At 47.1% G+C, this 18,197-nt stretch overlaps 1 protein-coding gene across 13 annotated transcripts in view; it reads left to right on the top strand.

Annotated features, from left to right (window-relative positions):
• The window catches only part of LOC135391779 (neuron navigator 3-like), a 340,328-nt gene that overhangs the window by 257,532 nt on the left and 64,599 nt on the right, over window positions 1-18,197 (top strand). For 12 of the 13 annotated variants that reach the window (XM_064622221.1, XM_064622220.1, XM_064622216.1 and 9 more), the window contains 5 exons: window positions 575-707; window positions 1,806-2,026; window positions 3,971-4,252; window positions 4,962-6,063; window positions 10,593-10,640. In XM_064622221.1, coding sequence (XP_064478291.1) covers window positions 575-707; window positions 1,806-2,026; window positions 3,971-4,252; window positions 4,962-6,063; window positions 10,593-10,640 — 1,786 coding nt within the window. The remainder of the gene's footprint in view (window positions 1-574; window positions 708-1,805; window positions 2,027-3,970; window positions 4,253-4,961; window positions 6,064-10,592; window positions 10,641-18,197) is intronic. The other variant, XM_064622217.1, reaches the window with a different exon arrangement.

Below are 18,197 nucleotides of genomic sequence, written 5' to 3'. Positions count from 1 at the left end.
CTCGATGGAATGTTCCCGTAAGCTGTTTACATTGCTCTCCGAGCGGCAGATATCTTTCTTGGTAATGTGTCGGACATCTCTTCTAAGTCCCGCAGCGCCCTTCTTCATCTCGTGTACGCGACCTCATATCGGGTAAGCTGCCCTCATGACGATTTATTGACTAAGGCTTAGCGGATATAGTATTGTGTCCAAAAGGACTCGGGTATGTTGCTTGTTCGGGTTAGATTTGCTCCGGGGAAAACGGCGTTATTGGACGTTGCGTCGTGCCGGGAGAGCTGCAGAAACACGTTGTGTTACGGGTTGTGTATCCGCGAATTTTTCTAACTTGTAACAGAGCACCTATTAATTAATTTATCGACTTATTGGCGGACTGATCATCGCGATAATCTTGCTCATATGTGTGTGCCACCAGCGGTTACCTGTATTTACACAATGAATTGTTGAGCTCTAACAATAACGTGATTTTTGTACTTCACGTACCAATTAAAAATGCAACAAGCTGCACAGTAAACGGTGGGTCTCACTAGGTCATCACTAGTCTTCCTCACAGTTGTCATTTTTTTTTCCTTCGCAGGTGTCTCTGGCATCGCACCGCCGAAGACAGCAACCAACACATCCAGGGCTGGATCTCCCCACACAGGATCCTTCATCCCACAGCCCAAGTCGTCGGTTGTCACGCGGGACAGGAATACGTCAGATCGATCTAGGTGAGGTACCCCGTACCCCGTACCCCGCAGATACAGCTCTCGTTCAATGATGTGAATAGAGTAGCGAATGCAACCCAAACGAGGTGATATCGTTCATGAAGGGTGTTGTAAAACTGTGTTCGGCCAAAAAACGGGTCTGCAGCTGGACGGCTGCGACACGGAGTGACAAGTGGCTGTCATGACGCACCCAGGAGAAGGGGGGCACGGAACTCCAGTTTCCCTGGAAGTAAAGGGGAAACTGTCTCCCTTTTTTTCCTGTGTCTTAACTGCGTTTCTTGTTTTTTACTTGTTCGAACTTGGAGGTCTCTGGACCCCAGGAAAAGGCATTAGTTTTTAGTAGCAAAATAAACCTCGCTGAGCAAAGACGTCTTTGTGCTACGTGTCTTCTTATCGGTCCCCTTTTACCGGGCCAACGACAGCTTCACGGTGTCATCCATATATTGTGTAACGAGTGGGATATCGCAAGATATTATTCCACTACAAAGGGTAAACGTGACCCACAAGAGGAGTGAAGTGTTGAAACTTGCGTACAGTCCAGCCCGCGTCCAGTACCGGGATACCATGTGTACTATTGTTACCAGAAGGGGGGGGGAGCGGGTACGGGTCTGGTTGCTTGAAGATCATGCTAAAGGCTGTCAGGTGTTGGGAGTCTCAAGTCTTGCATGAGGTTTCCCCCATACCACGGAGAGAGCCGTTGGTGCAGTTTCTTTGCAAGCCAGCCGCCAGGACGTATGATGACGTCAATGTCTCCAGATCCCTCTCCACGTGTCTGCGCGTCATTAATGGCCGTAGTCACTCCGCGTCAGTAGCACGGACGTTTAAAGTAAAATACGTGCTGTTATGACAATAATGAATGTCCCAGTGAAAGACCTGAAGCCGGAAGACAGACCATTGTGGAGAAAGAATGTCCACGTGACCACAGGCAGCTCGCACGTAATCAGTCACACAGTCAATCATGGCATTTCATTAGGTGGGAGCACTTCTCTTTTGCGAAAACGTCCTGTTCCGTAGTCGGTAGGGAACAAACACATCGGGATTCACGCACTCGCTTGCAATGTAGGGCTGGATTTCTGCTGACAGTGGCAATGTTTTCTGTAGGCCTTCGTCAACAGCATCGTCGTCATCCGTGTCTCACCTTCCGGCGAAAGGATCCATCGTTGGTACAACGCAGTCGAGCTCGCGACAGAACGGACACGCAGGGAAAGCACCACTGACAAACGGAGGAGGAAGCGCGTGCATCAACAACAATAACTCTATGCTTGACAAGTTCAAGCTCTTCAACTCCAAGGACAAAAACGCAACAAACGACAAAAACCGAGGTAAGGACAATGTTGTTACGCTGTCCCTCTCGGGAAATAGGAGTCTTAGCAGAACATGTAGCGTAATGTTAAACAAGTACCTGAGGCGGCATACAGAGAGTATGTTCGTGAAAAAAAAAGGACGATTAATGTAATTTATGCGCTGGAAATGCGTTAGCATTCAGAAGACCCATCCACTACGTGCCCTATTCACCCCTATCCACCTCCATCCACCCCTAACTATCACTAACTGTTACTAACTACACAGCCACAACAGCGGCTTAAGCCTACTTCAACGCCGGCGGCGTATTTTGAAACGCTGCTTTCGCTCTTCCTCCGTCTCGTTCGCCCGCTTTCGGCGACGACCAGCAGCATCCGCTGCCTGACGTTGCTTGCGTTGTTCCAGGGTTTCGTCAGCTCATCGCCTTCGCTTAGAATCCGTCTTCTTTTGGCGCCCACTTGGCAAGGCACTCTTACTCGGTTGACTCCATTGTGTACTTCAATTCAGCCCATACGCGCCTTGCACACCCGCAAGTTCAGACTCGCCCGTGTATCTGCGCGCCGCCAAGACCGCTTCCGCAGACTTGCTCCTCTCCGTGACGTCACCTGCCGCGGCGCGCGTACGTTGGCTTGATGAGGTAAACACGACGCAAAAGGCAAAGTACATCGACTTCCGCTCCGTGACCTACTTTTCCTTACTCTCAACTCTACACTGTCCTCCTCCTCTTTCACGCGGCGTACTTCCCTCTCCACGTTTCGACAACGGATCGACACCGACACTTTTCCTTGAAGCGCCGCTTCTAATGCTAACGCATTAATAAAGGAATTTGCTCCTTTACAGACGCATTAGACACAGAAGCCTCCTTTACAGAAGGAATTGTGCGTATTACAGACGACATGCACAGCCGGCGTCAGTCTTAACAGCGACGTGCACCTGCGTAGCCTGCTGAAATGCCAGCGTCGCGAAGTGTTGGCCGCTGGGTTTGTGACAACGTCCCAACGAGCGTGCAGCACAGACTGCGGTGTGCGTGAGTGCGAAGCAGAGACTGACCGAACCCTAACGCCCAACCGAGCGTACCAATCCGGCGTCGTGCGGCGTTGCACGCATCAACCCCGTTACTAAACATTGTCTCGGACGCAGTCTGAAACTCAAAGGCTAACGCACTGCGGCGCTTCCGTCCACGCAGGCCACGAGATCCCGCGTTGTGACAGTTAGTTCTTACGGCGGTTGTACGTATCGGTTTGTTCGTGCGAAGTTTATACGTCTTACCGTGTATATAACTTCGTGATACATACACGTTTTATCAGACAAAAATGCTAAATGGTGTTTCAAAGCGACATTCTTTCGCTTGTGCTGCTAGAGTTGACCAGAATTCGAACCTGGAGCATCCGGTGTCTCACTGATTAGAAGCGTTCGAGTAATCTGCGCAGTGTCAGAGGTTGTGAAACAGGCACAGTCTGTTTGTATAAGCGTAGCAGGTGGATATTTTGTACACAAATATTAGATGCCGTGTTTCCTACCGAAACGTCCCACATCAGTCGTTTTCAAACTCGGGATACAAGCCAACCCTCAAAAATACGAATCCCTGCCCAAGACATTCCTCATTCCGATACTCGATTTATGAGTCCCTCGGTTTATGAACGATTTTTCTGGGGAACGTTCACCGTTCATAAATCGACGGTTGACTATATTCCGAAAAGTGCCATGATTTTACTTCTCGTGTCGATTTGTACTGCACAAATCCTTGAGTTCGCCTCTCGAATTTCTCCTTAGGCAGAAAGATAGTCAGCTTCAATGCCCTTGCTTTAGAACAGTCGCTTGCAGTCAGTGAAACGACGCATACATATTTACACTACGACCTTGCATCGGAGAGCGTCACACAAGGCTTCCATTCAGTGTCTAGTTAACCTCGCGTAGCGCATCTGGCATGATCCGATATAACTTGCTCATTTCATCTCTTCCAGCGTCTACTGTCTCGAAGCGACCCAGCAGCAGCAGCGGGTTCAGTTCTGCACGAAGCGAAAGGAGCGACTCTTCGGTCAGCCTATGCGGCGACACCATCTCGACAAGCACGCCGACAGAGGCGGGACATGGCACCTCCAAGGCCTCAGCAGGACACTGCAACGGAACGGCCAATGGGTCCGCCACTTCTTCATCGTCCAGCCCTAAGGTGGCCGTGAAGAACTTCGCCAAGAAGACCTTCGGCAGAGCGACCGGCAAACATCCCACTTCGAAGGCGTCCTCCGGTATGTAATATATGTCATATTGTACAGTATCAGCTCCAAAGACAAAAGGAAGATTGCTCAATGCTGCTACTCTATTCTTGTAACAGTGCCGTAGTTGAGTCAATGGAAGTAGATGGAACAAGCGCAATCCTTAAGACCTAACAACGCGCAGCTGCATGCTTCGTTTAAAGAATGCCAGTTGATGAAATGATAGAACCCTGTCATGATGGCAACTGCTAGCATCCCTGCGTGGAAATCGGAAGTGGGTTTAAAACTCACTTCAGGCGCGTTTCTATCAATACGTTCGGGATCGATTGCCTGTCGGACCGTTTCCTGAGGCGTACTATATTGACTGCCTATCCGGCAGCTCTGGTCATGTCAAACTTGAGAACCGAATGTTCTGGCAATGCATTTAAGTGCATTCGGCACATTCCCTGCAGATTGAGTTATTATTTTTACATAATTTACTGTCGCCAAGTGCATGTGTCTTCCGTCGCAGCTTATCAGAGCTTGAGCCTTCCATAATCTAACTATTCCTCCTCCAACGTTTTGTGCTTTTGCACTGTACGAAACGCGCATAGAGTTATGTACGCAAAGGCAAACGCTCTTTGCCGCTCATAGGCTTCCCGCATACGTTGTCATTGCTTTACTTTCCACATGGACTTCGTGCAGTAAGATAAGTGGAACAGGAAGGTGCACACATAAATGCATCCTCTTGTTATTGTTTCAGCCTCAAGGGAACACCTAGATGCTCCAGACCACAACAAGTCCGGACTACCACGGTCATCCCCGTCCGCAGACACATTGAGTGGCCTTGCAAAGCGATCGCCACCGCAATCCGGAATCCAGAGGCCATCTAGCACAGGACACGAACTAAACGGACATATTCCTAGCGGTCAAGTCGTACAGAAAGCACAGTCACCCGCAAATATCTCTCCGCCTAGCAAAGACGACGACAACGTGGACATGAACAGTTCAATGCAAGGCCCCGGTAGTGGGATACCAAAACCAACGGCAGCTGTGAAAGGAACGTCTAAACCGTCCAAGGAAGAACGGAACTCGGCTTCGAGCCCTCCGCCGCATCTAGAAAAGGAAAACCTAGACATAAATCAGTCGACAGATGCTGTCCTAGCAAAATCGTCGTCTGCTAAAGAATTGGGCTTAGAAGGAGGCACAAAGACTTCGACGTTGCCCAAGAACGAACGCACCAAAAAGGTGCAACAAAACAATCCCAGCATCGCCATGGTATCGCCAATCATGAGTAGCCAGCATGGCAAAGAGCTCACCAATGAAGAACTGGTGGAAGCGTCTGTATCCACCAATCAAAGTAAGGAGGCAGCAACCTTAGTTGGTGCCGTCGATACTACCGTGAAGTCCGTGCCAGCAGAAGCCAAGACAATCACCAAGTCGAACATTCCGGAAGGCGACGAAGCTGAAGATTCAGTGTCTAGTGTGCCTCCGATGCAGCCTCTAAACCGAGTGTCTCCTTATTACTCCCGTGTTGCGAGCCGGATCCACGCGGGCCAGTTACCAGTGGGCCGGATGCCGGCGTGTCTGCGGCTCCAGACGGATGTGCAGCGCGTGGCCAAGCACTTGATGGCGGCTTCGCAGGACATGGCCCGCCTGTACGGCGTCCAGAGAGTAGGCAGGCCGGACTATGTCGAAGCAGGATACGTGAGTGACGGTGACATCCTGCGGGCCGGATTTCCGTCCCGCGAGGATCCGAGCAGTGGATACGTGAGTGAAGGTGGCGCGTCGCTCTACGCGCGGAGGGCAGCCGCTGCAGCTAGGTGCAGGGATCCCAAGCTGATCAACGTGCTCCAGGATGACAGGTGAGAATCCACTTCACACTTGGCTCGTCTTACAGTCCTGTCTATCGAATCCAGTTATTGCGGTAGGTTTCCTAGATAAGAAACATGAAGGACAAGATCTTCTTTGGTGTGGTGGAATAATCTTGAAAAGGCTAGTGAAAAAGAAAAGGTCCGAGAACATGGAAGGTGTACAGCTCTCATCAACCTTAATAATAACACTGGAAAAAATATGATCTCGTTCCCGAGCGCGATTACAGCAACCCTGGGAGCCATGAGGAAATCTTAATCAAACAAAATTATTCTGTTAGCTTTTGTTTTTGGATTTTGGATTTGTTTTTGGAATTTGGAACAAACAAGGATTTTGTTCACTTAACATTCCCCCGGTGCCCCCAAGGTTGCTGTTATCACGCTCGGAAATGAGACCGAATTTTTTTCAGTGTTGTTATTATTAAGGTTGACGAGAGCTGTACCATGACCTAAATTCCTGTCTTGTCCTCTGTTGTAAGTTTGGGTGTCTGTCGCTTTGTCCTGAAACCCAAACTCGGGAACATGCAGCCTGCCACATTTATGCCCCGCTTTAACATCGGAATTTCAGAATAAAGAGCACTGGGCTTTATCGTTTATGGGCTAATTTCATGCCTGGCTCTGAAACACAAGGCAGGCACTCGAGCAAACCGATCAGCTCTTTAACCCTCCAAACTGTCCAATTATCCCCAACTCCCGAACTGTTTACACTTCAGGCTAAGGCCAACCATCTTTCACATGAGCCCCACTTTCTTATCTCGACGACCACACAGATAAACAGATGGCGCAGTAATTACAATCGGCGGACGCTTCCTCGTTACCGTTCTTTGACTTCCGCTTATATTACACGCAGCGACACCGAAAGATTGATGACATTGCCAATCGGCCTCTCTTTTTCTCGCCCTCGCCCTCTACTGCGCCCCATCCGAGGAGATGCCCTTATAGCCGAGTCAGGGGACGCTGAGCATCATCAATCAGTAGCTACATCGTTGATCAGTTGTGGTCGCTTCGCTGCACCGCCCATAGAGGGAGCAATCTTCTGGACCCGTGCCAAAGTGGCGCGACAGTGGCGACACTTCACGGAGGGGTAGAGAACGAGTTAAAGCTGCCAATGCCCCGTCGCGCCTCACTTGACACTGCATGTGCATCGTCTGCTTCTTTGCTTCCTCCTCATTTGTGCTTTCGTGGTGGTGTTAGAACTGCTATGTACAGGATGATTTCTCGCGTTATTTATGGAGCACTTATGGCTGCACATCGTGGGAGCTTGGTTCCATTTTATTCATTCATACGTCTTTAAAAAGCACATTTAGAGTTTCAACGGCCACCCCTTTTTATGCTACCATCGAGAGCTCTTCAGGATGCACCGGTATGCGGTACCCGCACTATATCCTATGTTGTGCACGTGCAACGAACAGGATGATAATGTACAATGTTGAGGACGAAGAGCGACAACATCGTGACTGAAAAAGGAATCAGTTAATCAGTTGAAACTGGACTTTGCACATTTTTTAACACCCGGGAAATCTGTCTTCTTTGTCTTCATTGTGTCAATTCAACAACTTTCATTTCTGGCAACTCACGAGCCGTGAAGAACGATCGTGAGCACCATTTTTTATGCCATGAGTGAGATAGTGGGCGTTGTCTACATTGTCTTTTCTGTATCCCTTGATTGAACTGTGTAGGAGGCTGCACAAAATCCCAACGTGCGCGAAGTAAACCGTTTACGTGTCCCTTCACATTAGTCAACCGTAATTCGAAATTTCTCCCTTATGTGATTCTCAAGGAGCGCGATAATGCGGAGCGGCCTCCCATTAGTTTCCTCAGACAGCGTTCCGCGTTGATTGGGCGAATCACCAACGTCGTCATCACCAGTGCCACATAAAGTGTGCAAGTTTCTCAACAAATATTAGCAAGATTATTGTCGCGCAAAATTCAATCATCCTTGAAATAGTTGCGCACAAAAAAAGGCCGAAATGACGAACCAGGAATGAAGAGTGAAAGTAATACAATGATGAAAACGTTTGATGCATCATTGCATTTTTATGGATTTTGCCAAATTGTCGACATTGTCCAGATTGAATGCCAGTGGGGCTTTTCATTTAAAAAAAAAACAGAAAGAAACGAGTACCTCCCAATAAATGCATTGTACTGGCAAGAATTCATTTAAGGGAAGGAGCTTCGACACATACTTTCTTCTCATACCAGAGAATGAAATCGAAGAATGGCTGGAATATTTTTAAATTGTATCGTAAAAAAAGGTTCATTCGCCCCATGAAAGTTACACGTGCCATCAACTTTATCTTTGCGTTACAAAGCAAGCTCCAAAGGGAGTAGAAAATTCGGTTTACTTCGCTCCTTATCGCAATGAAGTTAGCCAGAAGGCATTCTTCGAGGGAAAAAGGCCACCCGTTCTCCGGCATCGTAAATATTGGCTCCTATCCAGATTCTTGCGCCGGCAGACTTTGTTTCTGACGCGTCACAAAGAGCGTGAAAGTTCAACATTAAAGCGGGTTAAATCTAATGGAGTGTCTTGCTCATGGCACTTGCGTTGTCTCCTGCAGCCAGCTGTGGTACTCTTGTTAATTCCTCGTTTGGAAGATACTACGACTACAGTGTCTCGTCGAGTAAAATTTCCTTTGCTGTGTGGTCTAAGCTAGTGTATGTAGTTGCAGAAAGAGCTTCGTATCGTTCTTGGTGCTGGTGGAGGGACGGGGGAAAAAAAGTTGGTCTTTGAAAGACACGCATATTGATACCATCGAAGTCCTGCATGCACCCGTGGGTAAACCAGGTGAGATTTTTCAAAGGGAGAGCATCGTGTAGGTCCGTCCGTAGCTTTGATCACGTGACACAGCGACAGCGTGCCAAGAATTTACTGCAAACGATTGACCCCATTTTCACTCGTTTGGCACAACGAACAAAGGTGCAGCCAATTTTTTATTGTTAGTTTATTTATTTCTTTTCTTTTCTTTAGTCCCGTCTCTGCACCGCGAAGCAACAGCGGCAATATTAGCAGTGCACTTACGTGGACAGATAGAGAAATGACAGCAAGAAATAAGTGAGCAAGAGTGGAGTCTGTGTACGTCCTCCGCGGACTTTATGAGGAACTGTGCACTCATATGTCCAGCAGGGGTGCGTAGTGAAGGGCAAAGTATCCAAAATTGTACTTAGAGTACCTGCATACTGTACTGTTACCTGCATTACTTACTAATTACTACAGTACCTACATACTGCATGCTGCTGTACTGTAGAGTAGTGCAAGTACAACATTGTAAATATACTTAAAGTAAAGTACAAAGTACTGGGAATTGTAGTTTAAAGTACTCGCCAAGTACATTGCAATTGAGTTAAGGCAGTAATCTATGCAAGCTGGCATATCTTGAAGTGAAAAAAAATGCAATGTATGTGCATGCAAAAAAAAACGGGACTAAGGTTGGTGATAGTGCTGAAAGAGCACGCCGTTGTCGGCCTCACAGAGATGGGCAACGTCACGACTAACGCTCTGGGGGAATGTCCGTCCTGGGCCGACTTCTAAGGGAAGTGTGCCGACATATGTCTGACAGCGTCTGAGGAAAACCCAAGAAAAATTACAGGCAGCACAGCCAACAGCGGGATTCAAACATAGGTACCTCCCAGTCTCGACGTGGCGTGGCCAGCTAGCTAACCACTGAGCCACGCGAGCTGGTGGGACTAAGGAAGAGTGTCTGTTTCGATTGCGTTGCTTTCATTGAGTAAATGCCAATGTAAGCAGTTTTTTGTTCCCTTTATTTCTTTTTTTTTTTTTTTTTTTTGTTGCAAATGTTAGTTCTGAGGCCCAGCTAGTTGTGCTTGCCCATAAGTAAGAGCTGCAACAGATGACACAATTGCCGTTTTAGCTGCTCAGCCAACCAGCTGTGCTAGTGGAAAATATATTTTTTTCCTGATTTATTCCTCCTTGCATGTCTGGGTATGCTATGAAAAAGGAGGACAGCGCTCCGGTTTCGTGTTTAAAAATGCCGCATATTGCCAATTTACTTCTTTTTTTTTCTTTGTCTTTGCTTTTCCATTTGGGTACTTGAGTGAAAGTACTAGACAAAAATACTTAAAGCAAGAAACAACGTACACAATTGGAAATGTACTTAAAGTAAGGTACAAGTACACAGAAATGTGCTTAAGGTAGTTTTAGAGTGCTTGGTACTTAAAGTACTACCCATCACTGGGTACCAGGAACCCTAAGGAAAACTCCTGACAGCACAGCCGGTGCGTGAACTCAGTCCCGTGGTCACCCAGTTGAATGACGTAGCTCGCTAATCTAACGCCAACGGTTGACTGTCGTATATGCACTGGTTCCTTCACTTATACGTTCACCTGTGTTCTGATGTCACGCGTATGCAAACGTTTTTGTCGTCATATGCCGTTGTATGCATGCGTTCTGAGTTTGTGTTGGTTTCTTTTCGCTTCTTATTTATGGTTCTGTTTTGTTTCTTCCTTGCCACGTCTCTCCTCCCTCCCTCTTTGTGTGCCCATCGTTTGCCATTGATGAATCACAGTGATCCTTCATCTGGAACGTCCACATTAGTTCCCAGCCACCGCATCGGGTGAGTGCATGGCCTTTTACTTGAGTTTGTATTGCCCTTCCAGTTTTGTTCGCCATCTGAGTTGCCATGTTTTGTTCTCTGCGGCGAATACTATAACGTTGAGCATAGGGGATCAACGCTTACTTCGACTTAAATAACCTATGGTGTAGCCTTCTTAGAACGCGCCCCTCGACAAACTCAAGGCAAGACATAGCCATCAATTATGTCTGATAAAATTGACGATGATGAACGTTACTCGACCGAAGGGGAACGCCCCCTTTGTAGGGGCGGTAGGTCTGCAAGGATTGTACGATCTACCATTTCTTACTTGTAGTGGCTTTCTGTCGACGAGTGATGGTCAGTGACGTACGGTACGGGAAACGTCCGCGAAAGGTCACAACGAATCAGAATCGGGAGTTCACCGGCCTGAGACACACAATGAGTGTAGAGCTCGGAGCCCGGCCGAGTATGCTTAGATATGTTGTAAACAGCGTGTAGCTAGCCATCACTAAAGAGGCCTCGGGTTGCTAAGTCCTTTAATGACCCTTGTACGTATGTGTCTGTATGATAGTACACCTGTGTATTTCGCACAATCCGGTGGGAATCCACCAATTTCCACTCTGTTCCGTTTCCCACTGTAACACTGGCCCTCATCGTCCCGAATGGAAGCCTAAAACAAAACCCAATTCTCTTCCCTATTCCGACTGAGGAAGCAGAAAAAAAAGAAAAATCCCATTGGGACCACGCGGAAACCACAGCACGTAGCAATCACACGACATCTTACCAACAACAACGTTCCCACAGGACATCCAACGAATTCCCCCCACTCTGCCAGCATACACATATACAAAGGCGACGCACCCATATAAACAGGGTGTGTGATTTCCGACTTGCATACAAAGAACCTACACGGTCCCTCTATAAATTTCCCCCCTCATCTCCCCCTTCCCTTGAACGAATAGGATCAGTCCGGCCCACTTCCGTCGCTCGCGAAAAATCGATGCGCGGCGCCAGTCGCTATGGCGCTCTCAGGCGCGGTGTGTGCTCTAGTCATCCCATACCGAGTCCGACTCGGATGATACTTCTCAACTTGCGAGACCCACAAAAGTTTCCCTTGTTCTGTGGACAGCATCGTAGAATTTTGTGCAATCGCTGCCTTTCACACTAGATGCCTAGCATGTCTGTGAGTGGTGGAAGCGTACGCTGGTGCACGTTGCGCACGGGAAGCTTCGGCGTGGTTCTCATTGTTTTCGAACGGGTCGCGTGGTTTGGATAGATGTGGGTATGCTCGTCACATGAAAGCTTCAGCGCGTGAGTTTGGTGAGTGATTCGGAACTTGAGTTGGATAGGTGTATTCATCACGCAATGTTCCTGTCGGTAATGTGAGTTGCTTAGCCCTGCGGAGGTGCACGCCACACAGCTCACGCGCGTTCCGACAGCTTGTTGCTATAACATTGTAAGTGGTTGTACTGAAAAGTCGGTTTTGAGTCAGCTCTGTTGTCAGCAAGGCGAACATGCAAGGGTTTGTAGGTCTTGTTTCCGACTTTCTCTCCAGTTGAAGCGCGTGTTTCCGCTTCCAGGCCCAGCTGCATGACTCACCTTCAAACTCAAGTATATCTACTATCTTAGAACTCCGTTCTACTTTATTGGCCTCTCTACAAACTGTCGCTCCCTGTGTCGATTCCGACACCCAAACGTTATGTATGCTTTCAGCAGGCTCAGAAGAGAACCGCACCCTCTCGTTTCGAAAATTACGCGAAAGGATGCAACTCATGCCGTCCAAAAAAATGCAATTTCGCTCATGAGTAAGGAGTGCTCTTGCTTGTTCGTTGCAGTCAGCAAGCAAGGCCTTAGAAATACGGCCGTCTGAGATTCCGTATTAGAAGCAGCCCCTGTATGGTTTCGCTCGAAGCATTGTGTGCGTACCTTGCTTCGTTGTACTCATGTTACGGAGCTGTTGTCGGACGAGAGGGTTGTCTTCTGTGACCAGGGTAGGTGGTATTGTGTTTCTTCACGAAGTCGATCTTTGCAAGGCCTGTGGTTTTCAGTCCACTCGGGATATCTGTCAGGTTAGTTGCTTACGTTTGAACTGTGCATTCGACGAAATTTGAAAAGATGCGATCTTCTGTCTCGAAATATGTCCGAAGGGTAAAGCAGCTGCTACAGTGTATTTTTTCCCACACGTTGACGTGGCTAACATAACATTAGTTATCTGGTCATTGTGAAGAGAGGTACCAGATGTTACTTTGGACCTCCAGTGCTGCTGCTCAAGGACTTCAGTAACTCGCTTAGGATATTGAACGGGAAATTGGTGAGAGGTTCCCATTGCTCGGGCTGCGGTCGTACGTGGACAATGGTATCGTTTCTTTTGTCCACTCAGCTTCTGCTGCTGTGGTGAGCGTGCTCGTTTTGTACTGTGTGTGAGAGACTTGTACTGTTTGCGGTGGAATCGGCGATGCCTTGACTGAAGAGAGGCGAGGAGGAAAATGCACCGTGCAACCCGTCGTTATGACTGGTACAACAGCAGGTGAGGCGATGTTTCCAAAGTAAAGTTACTTCGTGGACGTACGTGCGCAACGGCGCAAAAAGCTTTCTTCTGCCATTTGAATTGCTCTCCGCATTTGTGCAAGATAACATCGAATTTGAGCAGTGCCCAAATAATAATGCGGTAATAATAACAATAATAAATATTTAGTAAACCACAAGAAGTAATTAGGACCAGAGACAAAAGTCACGTTGCGTAACTTGACGTGGGCATGTAAGCGACGATGTCCCCATAAAGAGTAACTCGTAAAACAAGTGACCTACCGATAAGCAGACAATAACTAGTTAATTAATTAGTGTACGATGGAATGCCTTCTCCTTGACAAGGATAGTGATCGACATAGTTCCTATTTTCAAAACTGGCTCTGGTAGCATGGCATATATGTAGGCCAGCTGGTGGTGAAAGGCTTTTCACATTAGTGAGCTCTGGTGTACGTTTCATTTGCATTATTCCTTCTCCTCTTTCATAAAAAGAATTGTTTCTAGCGGATTACATAAATGTACCTCTGTCTCCGAAATTTCACACACCTCAAATATGATACAATCTGAAAACATGCGTAAAGCAGGAAAGGGGGATCCCGTAATTCTCGTCACTTCTTGCTTTTTAAGTGCCTTGCAGTGCAGCACTTGATACAATCCAGCACGAAGTACTTAGAACGTTGGGAACAAAATTCTACGTAGTACTATTGCATACTGACCGAAAATCTCTGTGACCCCCATTCACTGCCGTCTCCAACGAACGAGGCGGTTGGATGGATGCCTTCACCAAGAGTACCAAGTAGGGTCGTAGCTTAGCTACGACCTCTTCCTATCGTCCTCTGAACGCAACATAAAGTTATCGAAGATACTTCCCTTGTGAGGCCCTGTTTAAGGACCGTATCACAGTTATCCCAAGAGCAGTGTATGACAACGATACGTTCTAGAACCTACTAACATCAAAAGGGTACAAACTTTCCGAGGGCACAGAACTGAGCCGATCGTATCCACATGAACACAGGGAGATCCTTTTCCGGGATAAGGGTTTTATCGCTGCCCCATATATGGGCGCGCAAAACAGTAAAAAGGGACAGAGCGTGCCTGTACCAGACGATTCCAGCTGTACAAAGAGGTTATGAGGACGAAGATATAAAAGGAAGTTACGACTGGAGATTGGAACGGTGTTCCTAATGCTCGGGGTCTAAGTGACGCGGGGAAATCCGCCTTTCACGACAGGCAATCCTCCTCTGGGTGTGTCTTTAGCCTCTGAACACATCGATTACTGTGTATCTCCCTTTGCGCAGGGACGAGGCGGTAATGGTGCGGAGCTTTACCTGTCCTCGTGTACAACTTCTTGGGGACTTAGGGGGTTGTGGAGACGCGGGAACGATGTTACAAATGCGGGAGGATTGTTCGAAGTGCAGGACTCGGTATATTGGAAGTGGGACCTAAGTTGTTCGTCGCTTGCAAAGAGAAACTGTGTTCAGTAGTGGAAGCATGCAAGCATGCTTCAGAATAGGAGGAGTAAAGGGATGACGTGCGAAGCGTTTTTCTGGTCAATGTTTACGGTGTTCCACACTCCCAACGATTTTAACAGAACATGTGAACTATAGTCGAGTTCAACTTAAGAAGAGAAAGAAATGTAGTCCTTCATCTACATACGCCGTTGGAGATAAGGAGGCACGATAGCGCGCTAGGAAAAATACTGCAGCGCCACCATGGGGGAGGGATCGCATAATGTCATGCGGCCAGTCTTCACAGCCAATCAACAGCGGAAGCAGAGCAAGTGCGATGGATTACACTATCTGGCGGAGGATGGAAAGTGACTTCTCTGTGCCCAGCCATCTGTAGCTATCCGATATCTACGGCGCAGTAATATTTTAAATGCTGACGGACTAGATTTCTTGTCCTTTTTAAGTTGAACACGACTCTATAGTTTCAGTACACTGCTGGGACATCATCATCAGTCGTATGGATTTCGATGTAATCTGAAGGACGAACAACGTGAAAACGCTCATATCAAGCCCATACGCCCATCGTAAAGTAGAAAATTCGGACACACAGTGAATGCAAATTGAAGTAAACGGTTCTTTTATGGGGTCCAGTAAGGTGTTTGCAAATGTGCTGTTGTGCCTGTAGGTATGCAGACCTGCAGTGTGCTGGGTCTGTACTGCTACTGTCCAGTAGAATGGAAATCCAGTAGGGTTTGAAAGAAGATGATGCAGTGATATGAGTCCCGTAAATTTTGCGAACCACACAAGCACGAACGACAAGGCAACCGATTGGGCCGCGCCTCCAAAGTAGCGCCGCTCGCCAGATCGACGATTTTTCGACATGTTTTTGAAAGTTAATTATTCAGCGACAAAAATAAAAATAGAAAAGGTCAACTAAAATATTTAGCACGATCACTCAAATGACGCTCACACGCTCCTCCAAAACCTCATATGAAGTATACAGCGTAATGGGAATCAGAAATGAGAAACTGTTACACATCCTGTCCTGTTCGGAGCGCGATTCATTCCCGCAAATTTGTAAATGCTTTATGGTTGATGGCTTTATGTACAGTGGAAAGAGTAAATGCATATACCTCCTCTCTCTTTTTATCTCGCACAGCCACAACCTGACACCCGCGCACCAAGAAAGAGAAAAATTAGAACCACCACGAAATGAAACGGGACTCCCTCAAAACTTCCCAATTAGCGGGGGAAAGCAGGCACCAAGCTCCCAGGAAACGCCATCCTCCACTATTTAAATCTCATAACCCCGAGGACAGATTAAACTCGGAAACTCGATCCGGGGACTTTTACACAAAAGACCGCGCGAGCACACGGCCTGGCGTCCGGAGATATACGGACAGAAATACACATACGGCATTTCGGGAGCAAAAAGGAAGCAAGGGAAAGAAAGAGGTCCTGATTAAAACGCCCTCTCGTGGCCGTCCCTCGAGAGGAACGTGCCGTCCGCTAATAGAGGGCGCTCGCTAACCCGCGATGGTTCATTGTAATGGAAAACGGGTCCCTGGCGACGCTGTTCTTTGTCGCTTCCTGCGCCCTGTTGTCTTGTTTTTCCTAAATTTTGGCCCTGGGTCAAATTTCAGAGGTTCAATAGCGAGTAGGTTGCGAGCTTTCCCGCAATTAAAATGCGTTGCGGTTGGAAAGCTCTTTCTCTTTTTTGCTCTGTCGGCTTGCGGGTCGTTATGCAAACGGACACGTGGTCTAGATGGGACATCCCAAGCATTGGTATTATTATTATTATTATTCTGTGGATGCTTTATTTCATTTTGGTCTGTCTTCGCGTACTTCTTTCAAGGGGAAATAAACTTCTAACATGGGTGAAGTGAAGGAAAATTTGGAAGGAAAAAAAAAAAACATTTTTGCAGGATAGGAATGTTCTTAATGTTCAAGCGTCTAAAAGTCTACATATCATTTCACACACCTCACGTGCTTGAGTTCCTTCCTACTACTGCTTCGGCTTCATTCGTACAATTTCAAACGAGATTGTGACACTCGCCGCCTCTTATGCCAGTTTGACGTAAAATACTTTGTTTCCTATTTTCTATATTTCGTTCATTTTCTTTCTTTTTTTCTTTTTTTTTCATCGGTTTGAACCTGCATCGCATGTTTTGCAACAAACGAGGCTATAGCCGCTCAGGCGATCGGCACCGCTAATACCGAAACTGAACCAACTCTGACGTCACTGCAGGTGTCTCCACCAATGAGACAGCGCGGGAAGTCACGTGCGACTACTAGTGGGAACGACAGCAGCTCTCGCTCATATAACGTCTGAGTGTCACCGATACGCGTCTTCAGGGGTTTATGTCTACCCAAGTACGACACGCAGAAACATAATAATTTCCTACTCCTCCAGTACAGTGTATAGATGTTGTAACAAAGCACACATATCAGATTTTCCCGTATGCTTATTATGATGTGATTGATATCTATCTATCTCTCACCAGTAATCGGGGGGTATGCAGCTTCGTGACCCACTGCTGGCTCCCCTGGCTCCTTCCTCAAGTGCCATAGTGTCAATCAGCACCTGTTGGGGGTGATCTTTTGTAACCGAAACAGAATGTCATTTAAACAGGGGCGTGTCATTGCTTCATGAATCATGCGAATACTGCGTCTCCTCTGCGGCTTCCTCGTTATATATTTCTTCAGCTCGGCGGATATTGTCAGGACGGGTAGTTGCCCAGGTCTTTAGTTACTTATCTAAAATTCGTTAATTAACTTCTTATTCAAAGTTTTTCGGGGTAATACGAGATAGCAGCATTGGTGCCAGTCAGAATTAAGAGCCACCCTTTTTTTCTAAAAAGTGTCACCAAACGAACACGTACTTTGATGTATCCAGCGCCAAATCTTGCTTTGCGAATAACGTATATTCACGACCTGCAGGTGCACACACCTCTGAGACTATGAGAACATAACCTGCACACAACAAAAAACAACACAGAAGCTGCGATGTCATAACAAAAAAGTAGTTTTTCCGCAGTAATAAGGATGAGCCAGTGACATGTCCGACACCAAGTGAGCTGGCGTGGAAACGCCCGAGTCTGACATGTTGTCACTCTGTCCGCCATGTGGGTTGGCTTTTGCAGCGCTTCGGTCGATTTTTCTCAGTTTACTCTCTCTCTCTCTCTCTCTCTCTCTCTCTCTCTCTCTCTCTCTCTCTCTTTCTCTTGCTTTTTATTACAACGCTTACTTTATTTATACTACAATTTCCCGGACGTTAATATAAGCTTCCTTTTGCTTCTTTTTGAGTTGAAAGCGATTACCTGTGCAACCTATCAGAAAGTTGACACGCGCTTGCTAAACTAATATGTGGGATACCATGGGCAAGCTCGTGTAATAAGTTTCAGCGTTAATTAAGTTGAACCTTAATTGGCTTAAGGTGCGACGGTTTTTCTTGTTTTTTAACGTCTTCTTTAGTGCATAATATGGTGCAGCTTTTTCATGATACCAGGTTTTAATAAATGCCACGTCACTTCGTTGTGTGTGTGTGTGTGTGTTGCTATCGCGATTTTGCTTTAAAATGTTCATTTACTTTGCGGCTGCTAAC

The sequence above is a fragment of the Ornithodoros turicata genome, chromosome 4 (assembly GCF_037126465.1).
Source record: "Ornithodoros turicata isolate Travis chromosome 4, ASM3712646v1, whole genome shotgun sequence".
Classification (NCBI taxonomy): Eukaryota; Metazoa; Arthropoda; class Arachnida; order Ixodida; family Argasidae; genus Ornithodoros; species Ornithodoros turicata.
Note: the sequence above shows the minus strand (reverse complement) of the source record. Positions and strands in the feature narration are given on the sequence as shown.